The following is a 23,479-nucleotide window of genomic DNA, read 5'->3' as shown; positions in this document are numbered from 1 at the left end:
GATAAGAATCCTTTGGGTAAGACCGTTCCAGCACAACTAGTACAAGGCAAACTGGCATCGGCGGATTTGAACAATATGAATATGAATTTTAACCATCGTTTCTTCCTTCATCAGCAAGTTTATTCGATGGGTGCATATACAATTGCTTTCTATTTTATTTAGTTTAGATAGATAAATATGTTATTTTCCCAGTTCAAAATATATTTCACAAAAGTAATGACGATCTACAGGTTACAACATGCTTATTAAATATCTATTATATATAGTACGAGGTCATACCAACATACCAATTTAGATTCAGTACTAACTAACATAAAAATAACATCCTCATAATAATCTAATTTTTATTTTTGGTTGCATGAAGTACATATACTTTTATATACTCGACATATTCAAATCAAATTTGGGTAGAATTTAACGTTAAGATATTATTTGATGTTAATTGTTAACACGAACTCAAACCATCCATATCCAAGTTTAGAAATACTACTAAATTAAGACAATTCAGCGCAAATCAATGCTAAGAAAGAGTCTCCAGTTGTGCCCATAAATACTGCTATTCCATAGGTAGTCAACTAGTCATATTTCTTAACCTTTTATTTACATTTTAAAGGATTTTAATTAAATATTTAAAAAAAATCATCAAATTATATTGTATGAATTAAAATTTATGAAAATCCGAGCAATAATTCCAGTGTGTTTGGCTCTATAAAAAATGGGTTTTGCAATTAGATTTGAATTTGGAATTAGATTTGAAATTGAAATTTATGGTATTGAAATTTCATTTTGGAATTTGGTAAAAAATTAAAACATAATAGTGTCAATTGATAAAATAATTTTTTTTAGATAAATGATATTTTGTAAAATTTGCAAAGAAAACTTGAAATCTACGATTAAGTTATATAAATATAATTTTTAACTCAAATCCTATGAAATCGTACGAAATCCGATCAATTTCATAAGAGTTTTATTTAGTTAAATGACATCTCATGAAATCCCGTCAAATACCAATCTCATTTCGAAATCCTATTTTACCAAACACTAAAATGATATTTGTAATTTCGAATCCCATAAAATACCATAGAAATCCTATGTTCCAAACACACTGTTCCTCTTATATTTATAAAAAATAAAAAATTTTGATCAAAATTACGGCCGAAATTGCCGTATTAGGCCATTAATTTTGTTTCTCGAAAAAAATGTGAAACCAATGTTCGGCAGCCATGATTGTACTGGGCTTGCTGTGTCATTCCAATCGAGCCCAATAAGCCCAATATCAAACTAATGTTGGGCAGAAGATGGAGAAGAACTGGATGCCGTCACGACATTAATGGCTAAATAGTTGTCCTTCATACCATTTTTAGTCCCATCGACTTGCTAATTGTAGGTGCCCCTATATTAATAAATACAGGAGAAAGCTTCTGGCACGAAGATCGGTAAAACAATTTAACCCATATTTATAATAAAAAAAATAACATTTTAAAAGTTAAGTCTGATCGAAGATTGATCATACAAAATTGATCTGTGGAATTGTCGTGTGATAGAGATTTTCGATCGTGAAAATTAAATACTATATTTTTCGTGCAAATTAATTTATTTTGGTAAATCGTCAACGAAATTGCGAAAAACAGGACATTTTATTTTACCAAGATAGATAACAAGGGTAGGGGGCGTTGCAACGGGTGGTGCAAGAATTTGAGGATCCGAATGGACCACTTTACATTGATTCATTTATTCCCCCCCAACTCCTGTCACACTCCCTTCATACCCTTCACACATTGCCACGTTATCTTCACAAAATTAATTGCTTTCTCTAAACTTTTTTTTTCCCAGTCATTCAGGTTTCAAGATTTGATAGATCAAATTTTAGCTCAAGAGAAATGATTGAATTTCTCTTTTTTCTTTTCTTTTCTTTTTGTGATTAAATCCCATTCTATATTTAGTCCAGCTTAACAGATTATTGTTCAATGTATAAACATATTTGAAATGGGCATTTGATTGATTTACCAGATCGGGTCAAAAGACAGGGATGGAATAAACAAAAGACAAAAAATGTAATGAAAAAGAAGGAGCAGAGTTGGGTAATGGTCACATTCATTTTGCTCAGCCCCCTTGTATTGATGGTGATTTATCATCCTTCAAAATTATTTATGATTCTCCACCTATATCCCTAAATTAGATCCCTTTTTTTTTTTAATTTTTTGCATTTTTTTTACTATGCACAAATAGACACAAGTTTAAAACTTGTACTAGTTGATAATGAATATTCTATATATAAGTTGGGGATATCTAGAGAATTCGAAAAACTTTACTTTATAAAATAATAATTAAGCAAATTAGATTTCATAATCCATCGAGGGTCAAAGTCCAGTTTAAAAGCTACCAAAAGAAGATCTGGGGTAATGTGGAATCAAGTTATCGAGATTCTACAATTCGACCGTTAGAAGGAAGGGCCTTTCGATTTTTTCTAAATTATTTAACGTTCGGAGTACTTTAAAAAATTAAATTCTTACAACTACACGCCAAGTATGAAAAGAGACAAAACAAAGTTCACCTTCGGAGCCAGCGCGTGAGCTTCACTCACAGGGGACACGTTCGAAGAATGAAATAACTAGGAGTTTTGTTTGTGTATAATGCTGCCCAGTACACATACAATACAGATAACAAAGAAAGTGACCAATGAAGTCTGGTCCTTCTCTATACAGATTTCAAATAATGGCGCTGTAAAAATTTCAATATAGGAGCGATAAAGGTGAGTTTCCTTTGAATTTTAAAAGCGATAATGGTGGCTGGCAAAGTAAAAGTTGCCATGGGTTTGCAGAAATCGCCGGCGAATGCCAAGGTGAAGCCTGATGTGTCCCCTAAGACACCGTCGATATCTACCCCAAGCTCAGCTAAGCAGCAGAAGGGATCCAACGCCGCCGCCGCCGCCGCCTATTCACGTTCTTTTGGCGTTTACTTCCCACGCGCCTCCGCCCAGGTGCAGCCTCGGCCCCCTGACGTCGCCGAGCTCATACGCCTCGTGGAAGAGTTACGAGAACGGGAGTCCCGCTTGAAAACTGAGATTTTGGAGCACAAGCTGCTTAGAGAGTCGGCCGCCATTGTTCCTGTGCTGGAGAGTGAGATTTTCAGCAAGAATTCAGAACTGGAAAGATCCGGGAAGAAAATCGAATGCTTGGAAACGGAGAATGAAAGACTCAGGGAAGAGAATGAGTATTTGCACATGCAGCTCACCAAACAAAACCAGAAGTATGAGGAGAAAATCAAATCCATGCAGGCTGATTTATCCGATATCAAGAAAGCTGTCGCGGAGAGAGAGCAAGAAGAAGAGGCGTCATCTTCATCAACCACTACGAGGTTTTACGATGCGGCGAATAATCATAAATCTAGTGCCACAACAAAGTATTTGAGAAAATGCATGACCCAAAATAGTATTAACTTGGGTGGTTTCGAAACTGGTACGATTCATTTGAAGCCAGAAATCGAGGTAAAGAAAGAGGTAAATGCTGGAGTAATTGAGATATCTGAAAGGCCGCGGCATTCTCGGAGTAATTCTGAAGAAATTCCAGACGTTTCTGATGGGTTAATGGGGCTGAGACCCCGCGTTCCTCGTGTTCCTAAGCCGCCGCCGAGGCCATCCACCTCAATTTTGTCATCATGTTCTTCCTCTTCATCTTTAATATCTTCTTCTATGTCTTCTCCTTCGTATGGTTCTTTATCCGATTCAGCTGACCGTGCGTTGGCGGAGATTTCCAACATTCCTCCTCTGCCACCGCCTCCTCCGCCTCCGCCTCCGCCTCCGGTGAAAGTTTCCGCCCCGAAATGTCCTCCACCGCCTCCTCCTCCACCACCACGTTCGAAAGCTGCACCACCTCCTCCTCCGCCTCCTCCCAAAGGGGCAACAAGGCCTGTCCAGGCTAAGGTTCGAAGGGCCCCGGAGGTTGTCGAGTTCTACCATTCCCTTATGAGGAGGGACGCGTACTCGAGGCGGGATTCCGGTAACGGAGGTGGTGGCTCAGTCGATACCCAGGCGGCCGGAGCTGCGGCCAAGGATATGATAGGGGAGATTGCGAACCGTTCTTCTCATTTACTGGCTGTAAGTTTTACTATATTTACCGTATTATTTACTCGTACTGCTACTGAATTGAATTGTACCAAGCTGGGCCTGACATAGTGACATTGACCGGCCCTGGTGCGCTTTTTCTTGGAATTTTTCTGATTACTTCCAAAATATATGACAGAGACTTTAGATTCGAAATCCGAATTGGTAATACAAAAAGTTAAAAATTGAATGAAACCATGTGAGCTTTTATGAAATTTAGTGTTGTTTTCATTGTGCTAATGAATTCAAATAGCAGATCAAGAAAGATTAAATCTTTATCTTATGTTGATTGTTTTAAATTATTTTAAATAACAGATTAAGACAGATGTGGAAACTCAAGGGGATTTCGTCAGGTTTTTGATTAAAGAAGTTGAAGGTGCTGCCTTCAAAGATATAGAAGATGTAGTGCCTTTTGTTAAATGGCTTGATGACGAGCTATCTTTCTTGGTAAATATTTTCCATGTTTTTTTATAGTAATTTGTGGCATTTCTTTATGTTTTATTTTGGTTAGATTTTGTGATAGATAGATTGTCTTTGATTAGGTTGATGAAAGGGCAGTTTTGAAGCACTTTGAATGGCCTGAGCAGAAGGCAGATGTTTTAAGAGAAGCAGCGTTCGGGTACTGTGATTTGAAAAAGCTCGAATCCGAGGCCTCGACATTTCGAGATGATCCCAGACAACCTTGTTCTCATGCTCTCAAGAAAATGCAGTCTTTGTTTGAGAAGTAAAGTTAAATGAATGCTACTTTTGTCATTTGATTTGTCTGGATGACTTTGTTTTTAGATTCAAATGGTTGAAATATTATAACAGATTGGAGCATGGAGTATACAACTTGTCAAGAATGAGAGAATCAGCTGCCAAACGATACAATGCGTTTCAAATTCCTATGAACTGGATGCTAGATACCGGCTACGTAAGCCAGGTAAAATTAATCTTTTCTTGAATTAAAATATGAAACTAGCTGCCAACTTTCTACCAAGTGATATGTTCTGTGATTTTTCTGTTTTTGAGAATCCACCAGGTTAAAATAAATACTAATTAACTGTGACTGGCATGAATCTGTGATTTATCTGAATTGGAATTCTAACCTTTTCTTATGCTCTCGAGTCATTTGAATCATTGGATGATTCTAGCTCATTGAACCCTCTAGCAAAACATCATAGAAAATTCAAGATTGACTAAGAAACACAGCGGGGTGATTTTTCACTGCAAGAACTTGAAAAGATTTTCTTTTTTTAAACAAAAAAAGAGTTTGACTGTCGACTGTTCCGTGGTAAAAGATCCATCGCTGGCTAATTAATTGATCAATTTATTAGCTACTAACTGATTAGATAGTCTGCTCAGTGGTCCCTTTTAGGTTATCTATACAACAATAAAGTTGTGGGATGCAAAGGAAACTGTATGAAGAGGGCACAATCTACTACGTCTTTATTAAAACAACGAGGATATTTGACTAAGGGGATGGAGAGATTTTGCCTGGTTTTGTTTGCCCCACGCCTGTTTTCCTTGTCTGTATTCCATCACTTTATTGAATTCTTCCTAGTTTTATGAGACTGACAGATTTTGAACTTTTTGTTTCTAGATTTTGTTATCTGATAATCTTTTAATAAATTTTGTAAAGAATTCGAAAGAAAGCTGAGAAATTTGCCCCACTTTTTTGGTCAAGTACTTACTCATGATTTCCTATAACTGCAGATCAAGCTGGCATCAGTGAAACTGGCCATGAAGTACATGAAACGGATATCCGCCGAGCTTGAAATGATTTGGGGCAGTCCGGAAGAAGAAGAGCTCATTCTTCAAGGTGTAAAGTTTGCGTTCCGGGTTCATCAGGTACATAAATTCTTGTTTCTTACATGCATCTATCTTCTATGAAAAAACTCCCGTGTTTCATTGACCAAAGTAAACTTTAATAAATGCTTTCTGTAATCTTATAGCTGCTCATGATGTCGGGTTTTTTCGGCTTTTATTTTCTTAGTTTGCGGGTGGTTTTGATGTGGAGACAATGAAAGCATTTCAAGAACTGAGGGATAAAGCTCGATCCTGCAACGTGCAATACAACAATCAGCATCAACAGAAACTTGTTTACAGGTCCTCTGTTTCTTACTGATCTGCAGCAAACTTAGCTTCAGAAATGGTACCCCCCCCCCTCGTACCATACTTTTTCTTGTAAAGAAATTTTACATAAACGGCCATTTGTGAATACAATTACGGGCATTTCGGAATTTCGGAAATTTTCGATGAGAAGATTGAACATGTGATCGGTTGGAATGGAATATGTAATACAGTTATTGTTCTCGCACTGTTATTCTTTGTTGTCTATGTTAGATCAAAGATGGAAAAGAAACTACATGTTTGTCTCGGGTCCCTCCTCACTTGTTGAAGGTTTTATGAAACTTAGCTATTTGAACGACACGCCTAAAACTCCAAATGTACGTTTCAAACTTCATAAAATCTTCAACTCTCCGGTGCGTGTAATCCACGATGCATATTTGACCAGATTTCCAGTATGCATCCGACCGAATACTCAGTTCGACTGTACTCTTGAATATATAAACTAATGCTTATGCCATGTTTCCTGGGTATCAGAATGTGCATTGATTCTTTTTCACAAAGCTTATAAGGTGTTCAAATGATCAGTATTTTCAGATTTGATGTCAATTACATAATGTGGAGACTTTGTCCCATACACCTCAATTTTTTTTTTTCTGTGTTTTTTTTTAAAAAATCTTAAAACAGTCACACGGTGAGAGCGGCATATAGTAACTGGTTCCAAGTGTCTGGCAATCCAGGGAGGCACCAATGGCTGCAATCGATCCCGGAATGAGTACCACTGTAGGCCGACGGATGAGCATCTTTTCTCAACTGTGACAATGTTGTAATGTCGAGCAAATACACCGGTTTTGTGATCCCCGCGAGAACTTTCTTGACAACATCTACTTGCGGGGGTGTACCAGCTGGGTATGACGAACCTGTCAATGGTTGTCGTTCGCCGTAGCAGTTCTTTGATCCTGACTTCCAGTCTTTACCCCTGTTGCAGGAAACAGCGGATTCATGAACTTATCAAAGAAAGTGGTTAAATAATTTGAATGCTTTTTAATTACAACGATTCTTTTCCCCCCGTCTCTAAAGTACTTGCCGATAATGAGTTGGAGAAATTCCTTGGAAGAACACTTGGGTCTTGGTAGGATCAATGTTAAGATTGACCCAACGAGCCCAAGTCGTCAAACCTTTGTAAAACGCGGTCACACGATCCATGTCTTTAATTATGGTGGAACCATCTTGTATATAGTCCCATCTGCAAGCAGAAAAGCAACACCAACATGTTCAACTAATAAAACATATGATTAGATTAAAAAAAAAAAAAAAAACAGATGATGTATGAGATGGTTCTCTCCATATCAGCATATTTCCCATTACTTCTAATGGAGATGGAAGAAATTAAGATAGAAAAGAAGGAAAGCCTACGGTTGGTCTTTGCCTTTGTGTGTCCACCAATGCCATGAATTGAATATAAGCACATCCATGCCTTTCCATGCATTGCCTTGTTGAATGGAGTCTAATTTCAGTACTCTTCCAATGCTTTCTCGGGTTATGTCTACTAAATATGTAGAATGGAATAATAATAATGTAACCCCATAATCCTACAATTAAGAGAAAAAAAAATAGTGCCGCATGAGATTTCAAATAAAGAATATATAAATTCGGTTATCTTATGAATTAAATTACTGATAGGATATGTCGTTTTTTCATGTGGTACAATGCATTGGACTAACTTGAAAAAAAACAAGTGGCCATTTACAAAAGAAATGAATACTTGGAGTAATGAAAGGTCGGGGTTAAAAAAAAAATACATTTTGGGACTAGAATTTACATATTTTTATTGTTTTTTAAAAAAGAAAACTTTATAATCTAATAGTACTAGCCAAAGCATTTAAAAAAAGGTTCATATGCCCAAGAAGCATAATGCATCATGACACCATTAAATATGTGAACCGGAAACTTGTCGGCTGCGGGTAACAAGAATGAAACTTTTCTACCTGAAACGTAGCAGAAGACAGCGAATCACGTCTAAGGAAGGAGATCTTGGAATTGGGGACGGACGCATGAAGCATACAGGCAAGAGATTCCCACTGATTCAAACTCAATGAATCTCCCACAAACATTATCTTTTTCCCACTCCAGCTCTTCAACAATCCCAACCCATCAAATCTACAGAGAATCAGCCATCATCAAGATCCACATTAAAAAAGAAAGACCATATATTTTCACTTCTTGTATAAAAAAGAACTATCCATTTCTGTGAAAAGAACAGGGGATTGTTACTAACTAACTAACAGAGACTATAAACCAAGCTGCGTGACAATGGACGTGTTACCTGGGCAAGGTGCAGGCATCTGGTACCCAAGAAAACTTAAGGAAATCTTTATCTGGGCGACCATATTTTATGCAGTCGAAATCAGGGTCTATGAACGGGCAGGTTGAGGATTCGTAGAGAGGATTCGAATCATCAATGACCCATTTTCCCTGAAACAAATTGCAGCCGCTGGCTAGCTGTCTTCCTTCGAGAGAGGTGAAATTATTTTGCACCTGCAGCGCCAGCTCCTGCTCCGAGCTAGCACCTGGCGCTGGTAGCAGCAGCGGGATAAAGACAAAAAACAGGATTTCAAGAACCAAGTGTTCGTACCCTGCAGTATTCGCCATTATGGCAGGCGCGCGGCTGGGTTTTCGGGACTCAAAGCTCCAGTTTGAGTTTAAAATCAAGCAAAATTATCGAGAAAAAGTATGTTTGAAAGGCGTCCACAAATTTGGCATTATATAGTAATGATGATGATAATGCTTATATTAAGAAAAAAAGTTGTTTTAGACTGTTATAGGTAATCTATGCTTCCAACGGAGTAATTTTTAGATATCTACAATTTTTTCAAGTTCACTAGATTTTGTGAAATGTGGGGAAATCGAGTGAGTCCCAGACATGACTTCAGAGCAGAGGTGTCAAAAAACTCAAAAAGAGTTGCGGGATGGGTCGGTACACAACTCGTTACAATCTACCATTAGGCGGGGCGAGTCAGACCATCAATTTTGTATGACGGAACAAATCAATCTAACGGGGTCTACCCTATTTTAACACCTTTACTTCGGGCTAATTGCATCCACATCCCATGTAAAAAGTCTAAAAGACATAAAACCCCCTGTGTAAAATTAATAGCATGCTAGACCCTATATTTTAAAAAAATTAGCATAAAAACCCCTATGAGAGGGTATAAATGTGCCCGAATTTATATAACATAGGGGTGAAATGTGCTACATTTTAAAAAACTGAGGGATGCATTAGCCTATTAATATTTCTTAAGGGGTTTTATGGCTTTTAGACTTTTCACAGGGAGTGTGTATGCAATTAGCCCCCTTTACTTCAGAGAGATTTAACACATTTACAAATATGATTTTTGAATTTTCAAAGTTATATGTTTGGAAAAATATTAATTTCTTAACGAAGAATAGTACTATAACAATACTTTGATTTGTTTTATTTGCTCGTGCGTTTTCTCAAATACCTTGTGTAAATAATTTTTTGATTGTTTGATTTGGTGTTTTATTATTTCAAAATACATCTTTCCTCTATTAAGTAATTTTAATATACTATTTATTTATATTATTTAAAATCAATAAAATGTGTAATAATGATATAGATATATGTTATATTTTAAGTAAAAATATTATATAAGATTTTTCGAACACATCAAATTTTCTATCCTAAAATATCATTTCTCCGCACTGTTTTCTCCTAATTACTGGAGATGTTTGATTGTTACCTTAATTATATTTCATCGGTTGGTGCACATAAAAATGTTGCAAGTGTATTGCCCTTTGTATTAACTATTAACTATATAGTCTATATGACATTTTGTGTTGATAAAAGCGCACGTAACCATCATCGTCCCACTAGGCACGAACACAACAATTATGCATTATTGATAGCTAATAATTAAGTGAAAAGTGCACTTTGAGGTAAATGTGTGGGGCACTGCATTCGTTGGATGCTTGTTTAGTTGTTTATATCTTTAGTAGAGTTGCCAATAACATATAACATGTTCACGTGAAAATTGATCGATTTTATATTTTATTTTAAATTCAGAAGATCATAGTTCATCTTTTGTAAAAATACATTATGAGAATGATAAACATTTTTCTAATATATGTAGAATTTATTTTTCATGAAACAATTTTATAAATTTATATTTATGAATGAATATTACGTTCATATCAATAATAAAAAATAATATTTAAGATAAAAACTATTACATTTTTATTAGTTGTGTCGGGTGGGACCGTGGGGATTCGTTTCTTATTCTTGCATAAAATTGACACATAAAATCATTTTTTATGAATTTTTTGTGTTGTTTGTAAGTGTGCGTCAATAATATATATATGCTTTTAATTGGATTCGTTGTCGCATATGGAAGTGTAGCCGACGGGACGTCATACTCATTGGATAAATAAACAAATATTAAAATCAAATTTTCATGAGAATTTTTAAACAACTTTTTCTTCCATACTCTCCATCAATTTAATCGAAGTTAGCATGCAATAATAGCAATCTTAACAAACATGACACTTTTCAAACTGTGTAAGACGGTTTAATGAATATTTATCCGGTGTAACGATACAATTGTTTTTATATTTATAATAATAATAATAATATTTTTTCACGGTTATTTAAATAAGATATTCATGTCATAAAATTGACTAATGAGATCATCTTATATTAATTTTTGTGATTACTCGAAAAAAGAATTTTGTTTTCTATGTTCGTGAATTTCTTTTCAATTTTTTTGAACTATAATATAGGGCGTCGGAAATAGTTATATATATATATTTTTTGATTGATCCTTATAATTCATTTACTTATAATTTTGCTATTATATAGAAATGACAAATAATTTATAATAAAAAATATTATGTTTATTTAAAAAATTATAATGTTGGTTTACATAATTACATGTACGAAGGAATATAGAAACTTCCATTAAAAAAAAAAGAGAAAAAAAAAAAAGTTAAAGCATGAACAAACAAATAATAAGAAGTCGGACCACAAAAGCGCTAGCTGTCTGTCATTCACTGCTCCATTAATCATTCGAAAAAGATGAGAAGCAATTTCCCAAATAGTCCCCATCTGCTCTGTCACTTCTACATACCATGTCCATCGGTTATATCACATCCATTGGGATCGGCACATTATTTTAGGTGAGACTCGTATCGATTCAAGGATTGTGTTGCATCTTAAATTTAAGTATTTATCAAATCACAACTCATAACAAATTATGTGAGATGATTTCATATGTTAATTTTATGCCATATATCTTTTGTTTGAGTAACTTATGAAAATATTAATTTTTACGTCAAAATTATTATTTTTTATTGTAAATATAAATTTAGTTTACCTTTTTCTTATATAAAAATCCGTGAGACGGTCTCATAAATATATTAATGTTGTAGATATTGGTGTAACATACTCGGAAAGATATATGTTTTCATACTCATTCGATTGATTACATTTTTAGGGCAAATGATCTTACCTTTAGATTAACACTTCCGTGGTTTTTGAGAGAGCTTATAAGAAACAGTTCTCAGTTTTTTCTTCACAAAATTTTAAAGTTTTATAAAATTTTGCGAAAGAAAAATTGAGAAGTGTTTTCTATATATTCTCCCAAACACTACATTCATCCGGAACGTGCATAGATTTGACTTGATCGGGCTGCATAACAACAATTGGGTCTAAAATCACACCGCCAAAACGGACAACCCATCAGGTATGCTGAAAATTGACAGAACATAAATCATATCATCAAAATAATGCCACAATCATCACGCAAGTACCTCAACATTATGGATCATTAGGCTAGTTACAAAAACATTAAGTATCTCATGCAAAATAACTAAGTTCAGTATAAATGCATCGCATGCATATACCCACCATTCCAAAAGAGCTCCTCAAAGATTAGGCCGAAGTGGCCCTACAAGCAAGGATCTAGGCTTTGAAATAAATTGGCCTTCCAATAATTGGGCCCGAATTTAACATTCAAAAACATGTATGGGCTTTGAAATCAGTTGGGCTTTCGTTGGTAATGGTATTCGAGTGTGAGCCGATTTGTTTAGATATGTAAGCTTGGAAACAGAGTTTCGATAAAATTTTAAAGCCCAATTTGAAATATTATAATTATTGAAAAATTTTACGTTCAGAACTTTTAGGCTCATTTTCAGGTTTAACTGTGACTTGCAATCATTATCATTTTGGGTTTGATCCAAATCCCATAAACATAACAAATATATGAACTAAAAACATATCCAATTTCGAGCCGAAACCCAAACATACTATATATAAATCACAAAACCCCCCACAAACTCTTGAAATTTACAAATCGTTCCAAGAACAAGATAACTAGATAAGGCACTCGAGAGAGCAAGCAAAGAAGATAAAAATGGCTTGCTGCGTATCAGTGGGAACAATTACTTGTTACAGAGGCAGCAATGTTAATGGCGCCACGGCTTCACTTTCGCTTCTCACGGGTTCGAGAGCAAAATCCTCTGTTTCAATCAACGTGAAATCCAGGGCCGCAGCTTCCTCAGGGGGGATGCTCCTCCACTGCTCCTTCACTCCTTCTTGTGTTCTTTCTTCCACTTCGCGCTCGTTCTTTTCGGGTAACTAGTTGAATTTTGAATTTTGAATTTATTTTTTGTTTCTTTTCAATTTCTGGTTTGGATAGCTCAATAGGTCATGTGGTCTTTATTTGGGAAGTTTTCTACTGGAATGCAGTGTGAGAAAAAGGAATAATCTTGGCTTGATTGTTGGGTTTTCGTGATTTTGTTTTGTGGGCTTGTGGATTTTCTGCTTAATGACAATGTATGATGTATGCATGAATTATTGGTTTACTTGCTGTATCGAATTTAGGATTTTCTTTGGTTTTTTGTCTGGTGGTGTTAGGTGAAATAATAATGCCATAATGGTATTATTGTATTGATAGCATGCTTCTTAGTTGTTTGGTAATTCTCGGGAGAGTTCTGATTAATTGTTTCAGTTGTTTGGTTCTGATGGTATTGTTCCTTGCCCGCTTGTGTGGAATACTGGAATTATGATTGAGCTTAGGGATGTCATTTCTTACGATCATGTGATATGTATTTTTGAAAAGGAATCGGGGAAGAATTTATTTAGAAATTTAATCTTGAAGAATTATTAAGATAGGATATTTCTGAATCTTGAAATGAATACAATAACAAAATGTAGCTCCCGATGCTAGATATAGTACACTCTGTTAAACTGAATGGATGTTGGTCCGTTATATTCAAACATGAAGATACTCGGCAAATTTTTTAATTTTTTGGTGAATTAATGAATGGCAAATATGTCGAGTGCAAGAAACAATGAAAACTTAATTGTAGCAGAACATTTTGAACGCTGAGAAGCGAAATACGTTGGTTATACTGAATTTCAGGATTATCATTGGGTTTGGACATGAATCCCAGCATTGGCATGAGGGCTAATAAGAGACGTGGCTTGGTGGTGAGGGCAAAAAAATACCTTCTTTGTCAAACCAAGAGGAACAGGTCCAGGAAATCATTGGCTCGGACTCATGGTTTCCGCAAACGTATGAGCACTACCGATGGAAGAGCAGTCATCAAACGCCGTCGTGCAAAGGGACGATGGATCCTGTGCACAAAAACAAATCCTAACAGTGGAAAACGTGCTTGATCATTCGGCTGTTTCATTTTGGGAATCAGTTCTGATAGGTAACACATTAAGTCGCTGATGTATTTGCATCAATTCCTTTTGATTTATTTTTTGGTCATCAATTTGTGGAAATGATCTGTTTTCTTGACGGAATTCCAGCATGTCTAATTATTTCAATATAATCATGTTCATTCTGTTTTTACTTGGGTTCTTTTAGCAAATTTTCTGTGAACCAACTGGAGGAACTTGTGTCCAGTTGCTGTCTTGGCATTCCGCCCATGATAAGATATTTAGATAGAATATAACACCTTTCTCAAAGACAGATTGGTTCCAGGATTATCAATATTATGTTTTCTTCTTCGAGTGTGATATTTTACTCGTTTTTTAAAGCATGCATCGAGTCTAACAGCCAAGAACGAGACCTTTCCTTATTAGTGCTTCTATATTTTTATTAACCAAATAATAATCAGAATAAAGAAAGAAACTCGTGTTTATATAATTGTCCACCATATTATTTAATGTTGACAATTCCACACACACACCCAACTATTGATTACATCAGATAATCACAGGGAAGCATGATGTTTTGAGGTTCTTTTGGGATTTGATAACTGTTCAGTAGTTTTGAGCAGTAGGAAAAGAAGCTTGAATTGTGATGGCACAGTGACCCTCCACCACAATACACCCTTTCCATTCTTAATGTTTTCATTCTTGGCCTGGCTGTTAATTTTCAACATACAACTACTTTGCATCAAAGCTTGTTTTTCCCGCAACCAATAACCAACAGTAGCCACACCATCGTCCAGCTCGCTTCCACATCCTCCAATGAACACTCCTTTTGAGTGTGGAAGTTGGATGCACTGGCATCGCTTGCTATAGAGACTGGCTAGTAACTAGTTAGCCTCTTGGCAACATGAGAGGATTCATATTTCCGTGTTATAGGTTCCATCTACTCTCTCGTACAGGTAGGTAGTCTAAGTGACGAAGCCGATCATGAATTCAATAACACAATCAGTGAAACAACAATTGCAGCCATGATCCTCACCAAGTGCCAGTCAACAAGTTCTTATTTGGACAGTGATATCAGTTTCTTAGTTGTAATTCGAACTCAAGTATGTGTGTTGGAACTGGAAATGAAACTCGAAAATCCGTTTCCACCTCTAAACAAAGGAGTAATCATTATGCTTTCATCCCCCACGGAAATATAACACAATTTTTTTTTTATAAATTGAAAAATAAAATAGCATAAAACTCAGTAAAAATAAGTTGAATGTATTCAATTTTCGTTTAGTATTTGTCATTGATATACTTTCGTTGCACATTGCGCGCTCACAACTGTGTTTTCGAATCACGAATTATTTTTTTTTAAGAATACTGCAACAGAGATTTTTTTTTTTTTGAGGAAGAGAGGGATTTTAAGTTAGAGCTTAAAAACGCAATCATTGCATTACACTCTCTTTCTTTTTATCCTTGATAATTCAAGAAAGTACACTTTTAAGAGTCCAAATTCAAATTGACGTAGAGTGCTTTGATTTGTTTTCGGAAGTAGACATTTTCATGAATAATGATAGATGTACATTTTAGTGTATGTTAATTTTATATTTAATGAGAAAATTGAAAAAATTTTTAAATAAAGATGTAAACTAAAGCGTACATTACAAAGTGTACATCCAACATTTTTTTTTTCTAATTACCATGTATTACATCTTAAATTATGTATCATTTTATTATGATATGATAATCCAAAAAAGTAGTCTTGGAAAAAAAGTGAATGTTAAATTCCAAAAAAAAAAAAAACAATTTTACATGTAAATATGAGAGCAAGAACAAAGATCCGTATCTTGAAATTAATGCAAAAACAAAACCGAAATGTCCCGACAAGAAAAACACAGAAGGTTTTAAAAAGCGTCAAGCGTGACGAAGCGTCACGGTCAAGCTTCAAGCTTTACAAGTTTAAGCTAATTTAGAACAAGGTTAAGCGTGAAAAAATCTTTTTTCATTTTTTAAATTAATTAATAGAATAAATAACATATAAACTTAAAAATTTTAAAATAAATATTTATCATTTAAAATAAAAAATTAAAAATTAAAAAAATTAAAATTTTAATTAAATATTATTTTAAAAAAATTATATTTTCATGCTTTTTTCGAGCTTTTTCACGCTTTTTTCGAGATTTTTTACGTTTTTTTGCGCTTAATATGATCAACCAAGGGGTTGACCTTTTTTCACGCTTTTATTAAAGCGAAACTTTTTGCTCATGCTTCACGCTTAATCGCGCTTAAGCGGCGCTTTTTCGCGCTTTTTAAAACACTGATATTTTGAGTCAGCTAACATAATGCATGCACAAAATTAATTTTGACTAATTTCGATTAAAATAATGGGAAAAATATTTTAAATATTTCGAACATAAATAATTCAAGTACACCTTATGCCCACGCAAACACAACGCTTGAGAGTTATAATCAAAGTCACTCGGCCAAGGAGGTGATCGAATCTTTAAATTTTGTGTTACATTACACGGAAATTGTAAGCTGCATTCTGCAACGCCACCCACACAAATCTCAAATATTGGGGGTTCGGCGTTAGAACTGTATAAATGACATCTAATAGTTAATAATCTGAAACTTCGATTTTTATACAGGAGCTTTGCCACCGTACTATCCCCCAAAGGGTGCGAACAGTTGTGAATGAACACAAACCCTCCTGTTGATCCAAAAATATCCCTCTTTATCTTTCCACTCGACGCACATCACTTGCACAATACATTAGAAGGGCCCGGGATCAGCATTAATTACTCCATTCAATCCCAGTCCCCTTGGATATGAGTGACGAATCACCTTGACCGTCAATGCAAGAAAGGGGAAAACGCATGCAAAGTCGATTTGAAGGCCAACAATCTTACCTCAGATCCATGGGCAGACATTGCTGCAATGATACCAAATCAGGCCATGGCTTCTTTTCAGCTAAATCTTAATAGTCAAGTGAAGATCGGCAATCTAACTTCAGAACCAATGCAGCTATTGTTGCAATTCTGCCAAATGGGGATGGGGCCTCTTTTCAGCTAGATCTTTTGGGGATCTCATAGGGAAAAACCCAACCTTGCAGCCTTCCCTATACTTACAAATCAAGTATGTTGTCTTTGAGATATGATAAGTTAGACATGATCTCACAGTGCCAAGGAATGCACGAAAAACACATGCAAGGAATCAACATCCAACACCTCATGAATTTTCAAGTTCAGCAAGATTCCAGACCAAATATGATTAATCAGTAGCAAAGTAAGCATACACTAATATTTATTTCATTTTAGAATCTTGCAAACCATTAACAAATGCATTCTAATATAGCAGTGTGAACCGAGACATTTTATTCACATATTAGTAATCTTAGCAAAAATAATCACATAAAATTGTAGTAATAGAAACCCCAACAAAAAAACAATTTTGACGGTTAGACAAAATGATCGCATAACACTTAAACTTATGAATACCCAATCTATTTGAAAGGAAGAGGGACTTTAGTCTTCTAAAACTATATGTTGCACACGTAGATCAACATTCTTTTAGGCCAAACCACTTTATTTCTTAGAATAAAGTCAACAAACAGCTCAAAAGTAATCGCATATTGTTCCGTATCAACTACAGAGTCAACAAGTGCCGGAAACTTTCTCCCTCAACATACATCAAGCACTTTGCACCCATTTTCAACACACAATAATGGAAAATTAATTTGAGATTTTCAACGGTCCAAGAATTTCTAGAAGTGAAAAGTACATGTTGTACAAGTAGATCAACATTCTTTTCAGGCCAAAGCACTCTATTTCTTAGAATAATCAGCTCAAAAGTAATCACACATGGTTCTGTATCAACTGCAGAGTCAACAAGTGCCAGAAACTTTCTCCAGACATATATATATATATATATATATATATATTTTATATATATGTATATATATATATATCAAGCACTTTGCACCCATCTTCAACACAATAATGGAAAATTAACTTGAGATTTCAGAGTCCCAGAATTTCTAGAAGTGCCCCTCGAGCCAAGATAAGAAGGGTAAAGCATGTTTTACAAGGAGAGCTGCAACCTGTCACTATTTGATCAAGAAAGTAGAAATCATTTATACCACATAATTTATCCAGTCACTCACAGATGAGCAACAATATACTGAAAATTATCATCTCCCCATGTCAGCGACAAAATTTGGAATTGCCGACTTTCACCAACAGCAAGAAGCATAAGCTAATTCAGATTCCAGCACCATCTCAAAGGCAATAATTACACAGATAACATAAAGACACCACATATAGTAAAATCAAAAGTACAATTATGAAAAGGTAGATAAAAAAATAAAAGCTAAATAAAGGGAATGTAATAGCTACAATAACAAGGCAAAACCAAACATTTTAAGAAACTTCAGTCACTTATCAAATTACAAAGCAACGTTCCAAGTAAAAACTTCGAGCTCATCCTAGCGAAATATAGATTTAATCCACAACTTTATTGGAGCACATAGAGATTAAAGCAGCCAAAGATCTACAGCAGTCCATTAATCAGCCAAAGATTTCATAGTCTTGCAATCACGTAATCACCACAACCATTTAAAGCATTTGCGTCCAAGAAGCTGTCAAAATACCTGAACATACACCCATATGTAACTTAATCCATTATCCAAATCAAAACATATAAACATGCAATATATGAACACAAGTTAACATTCGAGCATAAAATGCAATTTACTAAATTCCTTTTTGCTTCTTCATAACCTCGTATAAGTGAAGAAAAAGAAGACTTCATATACTATGATGCGCGGCTATAAAGAAGCAGCAATTGTTTCTCTATGTATAATTAGCTGAAACCAAGGAAGCAAGGGAAACAGATTTCTGGGTTACTATGCTCATAAGGAGAAGATCCTCTCCTGAATCTACAAAACCTTCAAATATTTAACCTATACTGCTATACATCACTTTGCTATGCCACACAAACTCCAAATCTTCCTAATAATTGAATGGCTTTAAGTCTTAGTTTTGTACAAGGTGGCAAAATAAATGGTTCAATTAACTAAACAGGACATGTAGCCAGCATAAACATCATAAAGAATGTCGCAAGCTAGAATTTACCATCACTACCAAGCAAGATAGCAGTAAAAATGCAAAAGAAGTTTTAAGAGCGCATGTGACATGCAAAGTAATGCAAATGGTTAGTTTACGTAACTCATTAAAATTTTTCAAGAAGGAATTACCTCAATAATATGGTGGTGCACCATGATATGAAGGAAACCTGGGCCCAGTTCCAGACTGGTTTTGATGAGATGGATATGCCGGTTGAAACCCATAATTCCCACTGTCTGGGTAGCTTCCTGAGCTCTGCATCCCAAGAGTACTAGGAGGCATTCTGTATCCTCCATTGTTGCTCAATCCTCCGCCAAGATCCCCTGAAGCAGCACCATTAACACCACTGCTGTACTGTGATGGCCCACCTCCATACACACCGCCATAACCTTGCCCACCTTGCACACCCATAGCAGCATTAAACCCTGTATTTTGATGCATCACACTAGTTTGCTGTGGCCGCTGGGGCATGTTTGGGCCCTGAACATAACCCATGTAACCTCCTCCTGGTCCATAGTTCGAAGCAGGCATCCCTTCACCAGAAAAGCCCATGGGACCTGCATTTGGCATCCCAGTGACCATTCCTCCCATGTTAGGCTTCTGCTTCCTATTATCAGTAGCCAATTTACAAATCAATTGATGACCGTCTAAGTTTTTCATAGGATCAACCAACGAAGCCCTCGCTCCCTCTTCAGTCTTATAGACAAAAAAGGCGAAACCCTTTGGCTTGCCATTCTGCTTGTCAAACCCTAATGGCCCTTCCTCGATCTCTCCATAAATCGAAAAGTGAGCCAACAATCTCTCCGAAGTAATCTCAAACGGAATATTACCAACATAAATCTTTCTCGTCGACACATCGCCCGAGTGAGAGTTACCTGAACTGCCCATAGACGCAAGCTGAGTCACCGTGATGCGGCCATCAATCTTCTTGTTCGGTTCCTTCAAGGCTAATATAGCAGCATCTATGTGCTTAAATGTCACAAAACCATAACCCTTGGACTTTCCAGTGTTCTTATCAGTAATAACAATACTGTTACCCTCATCAATTTCTCCGTAGGTAGAGAAAACCTCGCGAAGCTTGTCGGTTGTGGTCTCCCAACCGAGTCCGCGAACAAAGAGCTTACGCTGCACAGGGTCCGCATCAGCCACCGCGCGCACGGCCTCCAAGACGTCAGGGTGACGGACCATCGCAGCGCGAAGGATAGGGAGGATCTGCTCCTTCGTGAACGGTTCGATGATTTTCTCAGCGTCCTCCGGGGACATGCTGCGCGACAGTTGCGCAGAAAAAGTGTCGGTTTCAAGGTCGGTCGGAACGAAATACGCTCCGCCGTTCTCGTCAGCCTTGCGTTTCTTGGTGAGATCCATGGGTCAGAATTGATTCCTCCTCGCAATTGCCCTAAAACAAGAAAAACCTCCAAATTATTTTAACTGCTGAAAAACCCTAGGCCGTGGCGACCCCTTTTTATATAAAAGAAAAGATAAAGATGAGATATTATTTCACCCGACCGCCTTACCGGATTACCTGGTTTATATCTGCCTCCATTGGGCCGCGTCATTCATTTGTTGGGCCTAAAATCTTTTGTTGGGCTTTATCAATTTTTTCCCAGATGGGCTGCTAGTTTGTACTTGAGTTATGATGATGTTATCCTTTGAGCACCCGTTTTGATATTATTAGTAAATTCAATATTTGAATTATTTTTTTCTAGTTTGTACTTATGAATTATGATGGTGTTATTATTTGATTTGATTTTTTTAATAAAAAAATCAATATTTTAATACATTTTTATTTTATTTAAAAATAAACCCATCAGCGAATTACATGTTACCCGCCCGATACCAAAGTCTCAAAGTTTGCAATTCGATCTCTCTTCCTTCGCAATGTAATCAGTTTATTAACTTCTTTCGACTCCGTATATTTATTTATTCCTTATTTAATTTTCTCAATTTTTTCTTTATGAAATGCATGTACGTGACGGATCGTTAATATATATTATGTATATCTAGCATCCATATATAAACGTACAAAAGCAAAAATTGTGTGTAAATAATACTTGTTCCATTACATAAGTAGAAAACCTTTTTATTCTATATTAATTAATCGCCTGAAACAAGCATCAGACATCAAATACAATACTTCACAACAAGAACTCATAGAAAGCAAAATCTTGACTTAATTCTTCCATTGTTAAATACGGGGGAATGCATGGATAGACATACTAGCTAGCTTCATGATGATCACTGCCCGGCGGCAAACGCCTCGACCGGGAACGTCTTGGTGATACCAGCAAGACTCTTGAATTGAATCTTCCCGGTTGAAGGATCAGCGATGGTGATCTCACTGACTGGTGGCCACAGAATCAGCTCCTTAGCCTTCACTCCTTTGAGCTTCTTGATCGTCTTTTTCGACACGTATCCGGTGATGTTGACGTCGTAGCTCACGAGTTTGCTGATGATCTTGAAACTGTGCTCCACTTTCTTCTTCTGCTGGATCCACATGTACCCCGTGGCCCTCACAAACCCTACCTCAAGAACGTCGGCTAAGGGAAGTAGACCGGCCGGGAGCTCGAATTCGTCGAGGAGGGATGCAGCCATTTTGAGCCCTTCTTCATGGCCACTTTTGATTATGGCTCCTTCCTTTTCTGCCATGGGTTTCGATTCGTCGGGTTTGTTTAGTGGAGAAGTTGATGATATTCGATATTGGATTCGCTTCAACTCGGGATCATGTGATTTATATATAGTGAGGAATTGCTTGCAAGAAACAAATTAAATGAGGTGAGGGATTCGAAGTGATGAACTTCGTGTTGATCACCGGTGAAAATAGGTAGTGTGTGGTATTAATTAGTACATTCTTGTCATAAGTTTCATCACAGAAATCAAACATATTGAAACTGACGAACACATGTGGACATAGAATAGTCCATACTATATAGTAAGGCACTAAATATTAAGTTTTTTTTTTTTTTTTTTTTCATTTTCTTAGAAAAATATTTATAATCTTCTTACAGGTATATAGTCCATGCCTTCATACTACGAGTGCAAACGAGTAAAGCTACCCGTAAGTAGCTCGCGAGTCCACCAGTAGAATTTCTGCATTTTACTTCGCCACTAATTACTTCGGCAATTAGTAATTACGAAGTAAAATGTAACAATCAACTTCGGCAATAACACATGCGAAGTAAAAGTGCACTTTCTACTTCGGTACTTAAAAAACCCGGGCTTCACTAATAATATTTGGTAGCATTTTACTTCGGCGTATTATTTTTGCTGAAGTAAAAAATAAAAAAATAAAATTTTTAATTATAAATGCTGAAGTAAAAAAGATGAATCGGATCCCTATATTACTTATGTTTCTTTCAAGTTTTATCACTAAGTAAAAAAAAAAAAAAAAAAGAAACTCACCTTAATCGTCTCCCGCTCGCGATCCCTTTCTTCTTCAACCTAAAGGCCGCCGATTTGAATCTCCAGCATCCACCACCGCCAGGAACGGCTCTCCAATGCCATAATTCGAAAGCCCAAGGTCTGAATACTTCTATTTTGGTATCAATTTGGGTTTTAGATGTTTTGAAAGATGTTTATCTCTTTTTACATGAAGATCGGGTTCCCTTTTTTTTTTTCTACATGCCCTTTTATTTGTATTATACATGTTTGGCGAGATGTTTTGTTCTTGTTGTTTGATTCTCACATTAATTCATCTGTTTTTACTTTTTATACTTATTTCACTAGTTACGCTGCTGCCAATCTACCGTTGTGCTTGCCTTTTTTATTATTGTTTCATTTGAGTGAGTGGCAAAATTTTGATTGGCCTTAGGCACTCTATTAGTCTGCTTTGCTTTAATTTTTTTTTATTTTTTTTAGATTTTCACGTGGTTTAACATATGCTATATTGTTAGGTTGAATTTTCTGGTGGTGCATTGCGTTGCGGGGACTATGTGACTCTGCTCAAAGTTGGAGATTCAAACCAAGAAGTTGGTGATTTTTGCTTTGATTTGTAAGATATTTCCTTGTTTCGCATTCTTTTAACAGTCATCGAGTATAGAACATTTATTGTAGGGTGGTGACAATATACAACATATAATTCTCGAAGGCCCTTATCGGAAGAGTACTGCAAAATCCATCTGTACATTCTTTCAAATTTCTTAGGATAGAAAGGTCAGGCGCTGAACCAAGTCGCCCCATTTGTTTACATTAGCTGGTGATTTTGGCCGGAGCAGCAGTTTTTGGAGTAGCTCTTAGGTGAGTTCATGTTTAGTTTAAAGTTTCTATGATTGTATATATTAATTTATTGCTCATAACATTCATTTTTTAACATCCATGTTTTTGGTTTTGGTTTTTTTACTGGTGAGTGCTCAACTGATTTTTTTGTATTGAACTGATGTAGTTTTTCAACAAGTGTGTTCATGTTAGTTTTGAAGCGTGTCTGGTAAATTATATACACGCACATATATTGACTTCTTGTTATTATTTTTTGTCATGCTTATGTTTATATATATTCTCCTCCCCAATTTCAGATTTGAAACCCTTGCGAGCAACTTGGGG

At 36.0% G+C, this 23,479-nt stretch overlaps 5 protein-coding genes across 8 annotated transcripts; 2 read left to right on the top strand and 3 right to left on the bottom strand.

Annotated features, from left to right (window-relative positions):
• Nucleotides 1-2,590: 2,590 nt before the first annotated feature.
• Nucleotides 2,591-6,463, top strand: LOC140884601 (protein INCREASED PETAL GROWTH ANISOTROPY 1-like). Its single transcript, XM_073291403.1, has 6 exons — nucleotides 2,591-4,096; nucleotides 4,418-4,549; nucleotides 4,645-4,826; nucleotides 4,913-5,024; nucleotides 5,798-5,932; nucleotides 6,078-6,463. Exons 1-6 carry the CDS (start codon nucleotides 2,783-2,785, stop codon nucleotides 6,207-6,209), a joined length of 2,007 nt encoding a protein of 668 aa, XP_073147504.1. The 5' UTR covers nucleotides 2,591-2,782; the 3' UTR covers nucleotides 6,210-6,463.
• Nucleotides 6,464-6,724: 261 nt separating this feature from the next.
• LOC140884610 (protein trichome birefringence-like 38) lies at nucleotides 6,725-8,915 on the bottom strand. The gene is made up of 5 exons (XM_073291414.1): nucleotides 8,478-8,915; nucleotides 8,140-8,311; nucleotides 7,568-7,743; nucleotides 7,239-7,397; nucleotides 6,725-7,130 (listed from the first exon to the last, which is right to left on the bottom strand). Exons 1-5 carry the CDS (start codon nucleotides 8,801-8,803, stop codon nucleotides 6,839-6,841), a joined length of 1,125 nt encoding a protein of 374 aa, XP_073147515.1. The 5' UTR covers nucleotides 8,804-8,915; the 3' UTR covers nucleotides 6,725-6,838.
• A 3,607-nt stretch (nucleotides 8,916-12,522) lies between these two features.
• Nucleotides 12,523-14,028, top strand: LOC140875757 (large ribosomal subunit protein bL34c). Its single transcript, XM_073279543.1, has 2 exons — nucleotides 12,523-12,799; nucleotides 13,591-14,028. The coding sequence occupies exons 1-2, from the start codon at nucleotides 12,580-12,582 to the stop codon at nucleotides 13,845-13,847; spliced, it is 477 nt and encodes a 158-aa protein (XP_073135644.1). The 5' UTR covers nucleotides 12,523-12,579; the 3' UTR covers nucleotides 13,848-14,028.
• Nucleotides 14,029-16,226: 2,198 nt separating this feature from the next.
• On the bottom strand, nucleotides 16,227-20,426 carry LOC140890134 (UBP1-associated protein 2C-like). 4 transcript variants are annotated; one of them, XR_012152173.1, is made up of 3 exons: nucleotides 19,075-20,426; nucleotides 16,730-16,938; nucleotides 16,227-16,641 (listed from the first exon to the last, which is right to left on the bottom strand). XR_012152173.1 is itself a non-coding variant. In XM_073297899.1 (2 exons), exon 1 carries the CDS (start codon nucleotides 20,306-20,308, stop codon nucleotides 19,076-19,078), a length of 1,233 nt encoding a protein of 410 aa, XP_073154000.1. In that variant the 5' UTR covers nucleotides 20,309-20,426; the 3' UTR covers nucleotides 16,227-16,938; nucleotide 19,075. The 4 variants fall into 4 exon arrangements, 2 of the variants coding, with proteins under 2 accessions (XP_073154000.1, XP_073153996.1); XR_012152174.1 differs by having other exon boundaries at nucleotides 16,228-16,530; XM_073297899.1 differs by having other exon boundaries at nucleotides 16,227-16,938.
• Nucleotides 20,427-21,178: 752 nt separating this feature from the next.
• On the bottom strand, nucleotides 21,179-21,589 carry LOC140869516 (uncharacterized). Its single transcript, XM_073272966.1, has one exon. The coding sequence runs from the start codon at nucleotides 21,587-21,589 to the stop codon at nucleotides 21,179-21,181; it is 411 nt and encodes a 136-aa protein (XP_073129067.1).
• Nucleotides 21,590-23,479: the final 1,890 nt, after the last annotated feature.

Source organism: Henckelia pumila, chromosome 1 (genome assembly GCF_033568475.1).
Source record: "Henckelia pumila isolate YLH828 chromosome 1, ASM3356847v2, whole genome shotgun sequence".
NCBI lineage: Eukaryota > Viridiplantae > Streptophyta > Magnoliopsida > Lamiales > Gesneriaceae > Henckelia > Henckelia pumila.
Note: the sequence above shows the minus strand (reverse complement) of the source record. Positions and strands in the feature narration are given on the sequence as shown.

Excerpts from the sequence above, each read along its gene's own strand:
- LOC140869516 (XM_073272966.1), bottom strand. The coding sequence starts at position 21,589 with ATGGCAGAAAAGGAAGGAGCCATAATCAAAAGTGGCCATGAAGAAGGG.
- LOC140884601 (XM_073291403.1), top strand. The coding sequence starts at position 2,783 with ATGGTGGCTGGCAAAGTAAAAGTTGCCATGGGTTTGCAGAAATCGCCG. Across the intron at positions 4,097-4,417 it reads GTTCTTCTCATTTACTGGCT|ATTAAGACAGATGTGGAAAC; the intron begins GTAAGTTTTACT and ends TTTAAATAACAG. Across the intron at positions 4,827-4,912 it reads ATGCAGTCTTTGTTTGAGAA|ATTGGAGCATGGAGTATACA; the intron begins GTAAAGTTAAAT and ends ATATTATAACAG.
- LOC140890134 (XM_073297899.1), bottom strand. The coding sequence starts at position 20,308 with ATGGATCTCACCAAGAAACGCAAGGCTGACGAGAACGGCGGAGCGTAT.
- LOC140875757 (XM_073279543.1), top strand. The coding sequence starts at position 12,580 with ATGGCTTGCTGCGTATCAGTGGGAACAATTACTTGTTACAGAGGCAGC. Across the intron at positions 12,800-13,590 it reads TTCGCGCTCGTTCTTTTCGG|GATTATCATTGGGTTTGGAC; the intron begins GTAACTAGTTGA and ends ACTGAATTTCAG.
- LOC140884610 (XM_073291414.1), bottom strand. The coding sequence starts at position 8,803 with ATGGCGAATACTGCAGGGTACGAACACTTGGTTCTTGAAATCCTGTTT. Across the intron at positions 7,744-8,139 it reads TGTCTTCTGCTACGTTTCAG|GATTATGGGGTTACATTATT; the intron begins GTAGAAAAGTTT and ends TCTTAATTGTAG. Across the intron at positions 7,398-7,567 it reads CACAAAGGCAAAGACCAACC|ATGGGACTATATACAAGATG; the intron begins GTAGGCTTTCCT and ends TTCTGCTTGCAG.